General features: G+C 40.8%; 1 protein-coding gene across 1 annotated transcript; it reads right to left on the minus strand.

Annotated features, from left to right (window-relative positions):
* Positions 1–5,748: 5,748 nt before the first annotated feature.
* Positions 5,749–7,515, minus strand: LOC141629799 (uncharacterized). Its single transcript, XM_074442742.1, has one exon. It carries the CDS (start codon positions 7,513–7,515, stop codon positions 5,749–5,751), a length of 1,767 nt encoding a protein of 588 aa, XP_074298843.1.
* Positions 7,516–7,893: the final 378 nt, after the last annotated feature.

Raw genomic sequence — 7,893 nt, forward strand, 5'->3', positions numbered from 1 at the left:
ACAAAACAAAGTCTGAGATTCACCTAATAAAGAAAAGAGCAAAATAGGTGATTTTAACCACTTATGATGATCAAGTTTCACAAAACAAGCCTTAAGATTCACTGAATAAGGTATGAGATTCACAAAATAAGGTTTTAGATTCACCAAATAAGGAAAAGAGCAAAAAACGTGATTTTAACCACTTATGATTACCAAGTTTCACAAAACAAGCTCTAAGATTCATTGAATAAGGTCTGAGATTCACAAAATAATGTCTGAAATTCACCTAATAAAGAAAAGAGCAAAATAAGTGATTTTAACCACTTATGATGATCAAGTTTCACAAAATAAGCCTTAAGATTCACTGAATAAGGTATGATTCACAAAATAAGGTTTGAGATTCACCAAATAAGGAAAAGAGCAAAAAACGTGATTTTAACCACTTATAATGACCAAGTTTCACAAAACAAGCTCTAAGATTCACTGAACAAGGTCAGAGATTCACAAAATAAAGTCTGAGATTCACCTAATAAAGAAAAGAGCAAAATAGGTAATTTTAACCACTTATGATGATCAAGTTTCACAAAACAAGTCTTAAGATTCACTGAATAAGGTATGAGATTCACAAAATAAGGTTTGAGATTCACCAAATAAGGAAAAAAGCAAAAAAGGTGATTTTAACCACTTATGATGACCAAGTTTCACAAAACAAGCTCTAAGATTCACTGAACAAGGTTTGAGATTCACAAAACAAAGTCTGAGATTCACCTAATAAAAAAAAGAGCAAAATAGGTGATTTTAACAACTTATGATGATCAAGTTTCACAAAACAAGCCTTAAGATTCACTGATTAAGGTATGAGATTCACAAAATAAGGTCTGAAATTCACCAAATAAGGAAAAAAGCAAAAAAGGTGATTTTAACCACTTATGATGACCAAGTTTCACAAAACAAGCTCTCGATTCTTTGAACAAGGCCCGAGATTCACAAAATCGGACAAAAAGCAAAGTATATGATTTTAACCACTTATGTTGACAAATCAAGCTTTAAGATTCACAAAATAAAGCCTAAAATTCACAGGATAAGAGAAATAGCTAAATAGGCCATTTCAATAACTTATGACCAAGTCTCACAAAATACACATATAAGTTCACAAAATAAGCTATATGATTCACAAAAACGCCTTCAAAATTCACAATACTGAAACAAATAATACGCAAAATTTCATAAATTAAAACTGAAATAGTATGTACGCTTGATTCTTATCTATAGACTATAACACAGGCATCCTATGATTTTCTGCAAAATAATAAATGAATGATTTTTTCTTACGGTGTGAAACGTCTTATTGTAGAAATCAATTAATTTCATAAAGTTAACAGACCCTAGAAATCTAGAACTCGTCTAAAATGCTAAAACTTAACTCGGGTTTGATGGAATGCTTAATCATTGGAATAGCCAACGTTTTCTTTCATCCAATTAATTCTTCTATAGATGGACCTTTACAACTAACTTTTCTTGGGAACAAATTTCTACCTGTTCGTTTAACACTTATCATCACATCACATAAACAAATGACAATAATACACAAAAAATTGCAAAATTCAAAACCAATAATCCTAAGATGAGCAATTAACTGAAATCCTTAATAAGAGCAACAGTGACAACAACAAACACGATGAAATTGATCAAATGTCGATATTATTGATGTAGCTTGTTGATCGGCAAATCGCTGCAATTGTATTCTACGAAGAATGGTTGCAATTGATTAGTTTATGGAGCAGATTTGGTATGATGGCTGCAATTTCATGAATCGATGTAGCTTGTCTATGAAGAATAGCTTATCGATGAAGAATAGAATAATTGATGCGAAATTTTCAGATTTATAAAATATTTGGGCCAAAATTTCAGCCCAATTTGAAGAACTCCGCGCTAACAGTCCGCTCTAAGTCTAATGAAGGAATTTGGTGAGGCCGGCCGCCTCGCCATAATGAGGTGCCTCACCGGATCCGGCCTCTATATATATATATATATATATATATATATATATAGTGGGAGTGTAATACATGTATAATGTATTATTATTATTATTATTATTATTATTATTATTATTATTATTATTATTATAATCATTATTATTCCGTCTCAACATAACTCGTATCAATAAAATATTATTATTATATAATTATTAAATACGGAGTATTACAATCTTCCCCCTTTAAAATAAACTTTGTCCCCGAAGTTTCACCTCACTCTTCTCTTTCCGACTATTTCCTCAAATCTCATGTGTACTCTCTTCCCAATGTTCGGTGTTTCATTCTCACTACTTCCTCACAACTCTCACTATTTTCTCACATTCCGCGCTTTCTTTTTCTTAAACTTCCGAATTGTTACATTCACTCCCCCTAAAAGAGAACTTCGTCCCGAAGTTCAACTATTAACCTCAAAATACGATCTTATACACTCATTACTAAATTCCACAAATGACCATGTTCCAGGTTCGACAGTCTTTCCTACTTATTGCAAATCCATAAATAAATCAGATATGGTCCCAATGCCATTGATATAACCCTACTCTACGAGCCTCCCAAACGTCAAGGTACAAGGTCCCGCCCACGGTTCGCAACCCTAATCCCATAACAACTCCCAACTCAATTGGTTCTAAGTCTACGCATCGATCTCGGGGTATAACTCGATTATTACTACACGCATATATATCACGTCTAATCTCATACATACACATGTATGAAATTCAATCACGAACATGCGGACTCTATAAAACGACCAACTAATTCAAAATTTCACGTCATGTAACTCAACCATGCTCAACATTCCCATTTTTCAGATACCATACCACGCATAAACCGCGTCAAATCCACCACATGATCACACATGTGTTTTCAACATCCATTCCCATCTATTACCAACACTTCCGCTCATACGGAAGACCATAATCACAATCATGCAAACGATCACTATGCAACACACAACTTGCATTCTTCATCTTACTTTTATGCAACGAAATGAACTCACGTCGATTAGCATACATCAAATGATGCGTATACGGAGCGGAAGACTTAATTGTGAAATCAAGTGAGGTGGAAGATCCGAATGCACTAGGTGCAACCCGACCAGTTTGTGTCACTTGGCGTGATATTGGCGAAGCGGAAGTCTTTTTGTTTTGTTTTTGTGTTTATGTTGTGCAAGAATGAGAGGATATTTGCTTCGATTTCTTGTGAAGAGATCGAACCAATGGGATATTTGCTATCAGTAGACCTATAGCGATAACAATGGGGAATTACTCGAAAAACTGCGGAGCACGTCCTTAGTTCAAGGCAAGACTCGAAAGCATCGACTCTTTGAAAAAGATTGAAACACAAGTTTCGCTCTCTAAAAGGTTTTCTTAATTCTTGGATGGTTTACAAATGAGGAGGCTAGGTCCTTTATATAGGACAAAAGCCTTGGCCTCCAAGCAAGCATTAAATGTAGATTTGTGAGTTGTAGGATGAATGAACACATATAACTCACAACCTAGACTTTTTTGTCAAATTTTATTCAAACTAGTTTAAAAATGCAAAAATATAAAATTGGATTCTCCCCCCCTTGATGCCGCCACATTTCGGCTCTTCCTCTTGTCCCCACATGGCATTCCTCTTGTTTTCACACGGCATCAAGGTTCTTGTGGATCTTGAGCCTCAATCGCACATATTCCCTTTCTTTTATTTGAGTCCATCCAATCTTTGTGCATAAAAAATGTATTACTCGGGCTTGGTCTTGCTTGGTCCTCTAAGTTGAGCACAACTTCTTCTATTGGGTCTATATCCGCGTCATCTCCTCCCTCTTGAAAAGGAATTGCCCTCAATTCCTTGATTCCATCGTCATCGACGTAAGGAGATAGATCTCCGATGTTGAAGGTAGCCTGTACTCCAAATTCTCCGGGTAGTTCGATCTTGTACGCGTTGTCGCCTACTTTTGATATTACCCTGTAAGGACCTTCCGCACGTGGCATGAGTTTGTTTTTGCATTTGTTCGGAAACCTATCCTTCCTTAGGTGTAACCACACGAGGTCTCCTTCACTGAAAGATCTTGGTCGGCGGTTCTTGTTTGCCTTGCGCTTGTATACTTTATTAATTTTCTCGATTCTTGCCCGGACTTGGTCATGCAGTTTGATCATTGATTTTAGTTTGGACTCAGCATCCTTGTGAATGAGTTCATCCTTGGGTAGGGGAATGAGGTCTAGTGGTAAGTACGGGTTTATGCCATATACGACCTCAAATGGAGAGTGCTTTGTCGTATACATTGGAGAGCGGTTATATGCGAATTCGGCGTGAGCGAGTTTTAAATCCCAATCTTTCTGAGTTTTGCTCAAAATACTTCGCAGCATCGTTCCAAGAGTGCGATTTGTTACCTCCGTTTGTCCGTCTGTCTGAGGATGATGAGAGGTGCTGAACAAGAGTTTGGTTCCCACTTTTTTCCACAGTGTTTTCCAGAAGTAGCTTAGGAACTTGGAATCTCGATCGGAGACGATCGTCCTTGGGATTCCGTGGAGACGCATGACTTCTCGAAAGTACAAATCTGCCATATTGCTGGCGTCGTCGGTCTTGTGACACGCGATAAAATGGGCCATCTTAGAAAATCGATCGACCACCACCATGATCTCATCTTTGCCTCTCTGGGTTCGAGGTAATGCCACAATGAAATTCATTGATATATCTTCCCAAGGTCGTCATGGGATAGGCAAGGGTATGTATTCCCCGGGTTGGAATTTTCTCTTGGCCATGTGACAGGTGACACATTTTCGTACTATCGCTTGTACGTCTCGTTGCAGTTGCGGCCAATAAAAATGTTCCTTAAGGATATCCACGGTTTTGTTTACCCCAAAATGTCCTCCAAGTCCACCTCCGTGGGCTTCTCGAATAAGGAGTTCTCGAGTTGGAAGTTTTGGAACACAAAGTCTATTACCTTTGAAGAGGAAGCCATCTTGAATAATGAATTCATCATGAGTCCCAGTCTTGCAATGCTCGAAGGTTCCCCCAAAGTCGGGATCGTGCTCTTAGGAATCCTTTAATGCCTCAAATCCCAGCAATCAGACATCGAGCACTGTCAATAATGAGTATCGTCGTGAGAGAGCATCGGCCACCACATTACATTTGCCAGTTTTGTAGTTTGAGGAAAAATGGAAGGATTGTAAGAATTCCACCCACTTGGCATGCCTTGAGTTCAACTTTTGTTGTCCATTGATGTGCTTTAACGATTTGTCGTCCGAATGTAGGATGAAATGACTCGGCCGAAGATAGTGACTCCAATGTTGAAGAGCTCTCACGATCGCATAGAATTCCTTGTCGTATATCGAGTAATTGAGCCTAGCCCCGTTCAGTTTGTCGGAGAGGTAAGCGATGGGCCGCTTTCCTTGTACTAGCACGGCTCCAATTCCAACATTGCTTGCGTCACATTCCACCTCGAACGGTCGGGTGAAATCCGGGAGTGCCAATAATAGTGCCTCACAAAGATTTTGGATAATTGTTTCGAACGCCTTTTGAGCAGCCGGGGTCCATACGAAAGTTCCTTTCTTTGTACACTCGATGATAGGACTAGCGATGGTGCTAAAATCCCGAATGAACCTCCGATAGAACGATGCAAGTCCGTGAAAGGATCAGACTTCCGTGACAGTCTTGGGAATATGCCATGACTTGATTGCTTCAATCTTGGATTGATCGACTGAAACTCCGTCCTTAGAAACCTTGTTGCCAAGAAAGATAACGCTCTCAACTAAGAACAAGCACTTCTCCTTTTTGCCATAGAGTTGTTGTTCCCGAAGTGTGTTGAACACCTTACGAAGGTGTTGAAGTGATCATCCTTGCTCCGGCTGTAGATCAAAATGTCGTCCAAGTAAACGACCACGAATCTGCCTAGGAAAGGCTTGAGTATTTCGTCCATGAGTCGCATAAAGGTACTTGGAGCATTTGTCAAGCCGAATGGCATAACCGTCCACTCGTATAATCCATACTTAGTTTTAAACGCGGTTTTCCACTCGTCCTCTTCTCTCATCCGAATTTGGTGATAGCCACTCCTCAAATCAACTTTAGAGAAGATCTCGGACCCATGTAATTCATCGAGCATGTCATTGAGCCTCGGGATTGGAAACCGATACTTGATAGTGATGTTGTTCACGGCTCGACTATCGATACACATTCGCCACGTTCCATCCTTCTTTGGGACAAGTAGCGTAAGGACGGCACATGGGCTCATGCTCTCGCGCACATAGCCTCGTTCCATTAGCTCCTCGATTTTTCGTTGCAACTCCTTGGTCTCCATCGGATTGCACCGATAGGCGGCTTTGTTTGGCAAAGGAGCTCCGAGTATGAGGTCGATTTGGTGTTCGATCCCACGAATAGGTGGTAAACCAGCGGGTAGTTCCTCGGGGAAAACATCCTTGAACTCCTCCAAGAGCGAGGTTAATCGTTCATCCTTGCCTCCATTGCTAGGAGCCTCATTGACCACCATCAGGTAAACCTGATTGCCATTGGCAATGGCTTCGTCCACTTCTTTCTCACTAGCAAGCATGGTCATGCTAGCGGTCTTCCCACGCTTGGTACTCATGGAACGCACTTCACCAGGTGCCATTGGTTTTAAGATAATCCTTTTGCCCTTACTCACCAACTCGTATTCGTTGCTTCGACCGCGATGTACCACATCCCGGTCATACTGCCAAGGTCGTCCTAATAGGACATTACACGCATCCATTGGTACAACATCGCATAGGATGTCGTCGTTGTAAGATCCCATGGTTAGTGTCACCCTCACTTGCTTGGTGATTGTTACCTTGTTCCCATCATCAAGCCAATGAAGGGCATACGGCTTTGGGTGAGGCGTCGTGGGTAGCTTTAACTTCTCCACCATTTCATTCGAGGCGACGTTGGTGCAACTGCCTCCGTCAATGATTGAGCTACACCATTTGTCTTTCACTTGACACTTGGTGTGAAAAATTTGACTTCGTTGCTCCGTTTCAATGGGCGAAGATCGGGCTTGCAAGGTTCGGAGAACCAAAGCACAATCATAACTAGGAGCGACGTAATCTTCGGCGTTCTCGGCGTGTGCCTCTTCCTCTTCTCCTTCTAGGTTAAAAATGCCCTCGGTTCTCTCTTCTTCTTCTTCAAACAACTCGTCACGACACTCCACGGCCTCTCTTAGTGTGATTGTCCGTTGATTCGGGCACGCATTTTTGAAATGCCCAAACCCTTGGCATTTGAAACACCGAATCTGCATGTAGCTATTTTCTTTTGAGGCGGGTGGTTTAATAGCAGAACTGGAGGCGGAAGTTGTCTTGGGCTCGGTGGTATTTCCCGTTGCGCTTGTCCTCGAGTTGTTCTCATTCTTCCAATTCCGGCTACTTTCACCATAGGTGGTTGTCACCTTCGTCTTTCCTTGTGCTTCCACTTTGAGACATATACTACACAAGGTGTCGAAATCTGAGTAATTTTGCAACTCGACGACGTGGGCGATGCTACGGTTTAGACCGCGTAGGAACCGCGCCATTCTTATGTCCTCATCCTCCACCAAGTCTCCCATCAAGGCTAGATTTTCAAATTCGTTGATGTATTCTAGGACACTTAGCCTTCCTTGGGTAAGATCGGTGATCTTACGATAGGTCGTGAGCCTATTTGTTGCGGGGACATATCTTTTCCGTAATTTGAGTTTAAGCACGTGCCATGATGTTATCTTTGCTTTTCCGGCTTGAACTCTCCTGGTCTTAAAGCTTTCATACCATAATGAAGCCCCATTCCTTAATTATAAAACGGTGTACTTGCAGCATTGTTCATCATCGAGATCCTTAAATTCAAACATCCGATCCATTTGTCTCTCCCATTCGAGATAAGCCTCGGGGTCCGTGCCTCCCGTGAACTCGGGTAGTTC

This window comes from Silene latifolia, chromosome Y, assembly GCF_048544455.1.
Source record: "Silene latifolia isolate original U9 population chromosome Y, ASM4854445v1, whole genome shotgun sequence".
NCBI classification, from domain to species: domain Eukaryota; kingdom Viridiplantae; phylum Streptophyta; class Magnoliopsida; order Caryophyllales; family Caryophyllaceae; genus Silene; species Silene latifolia.

Excerpts from the sequence above, each read along its gene's own strand:
- LOC141629799 (XM_074442742.1), bottom strand. The coding sequence starts at position 7,515 with ATGGCGCGGTTCCTACGCGGTCTAAACCGTAGCATCGCCCACGTCGTC.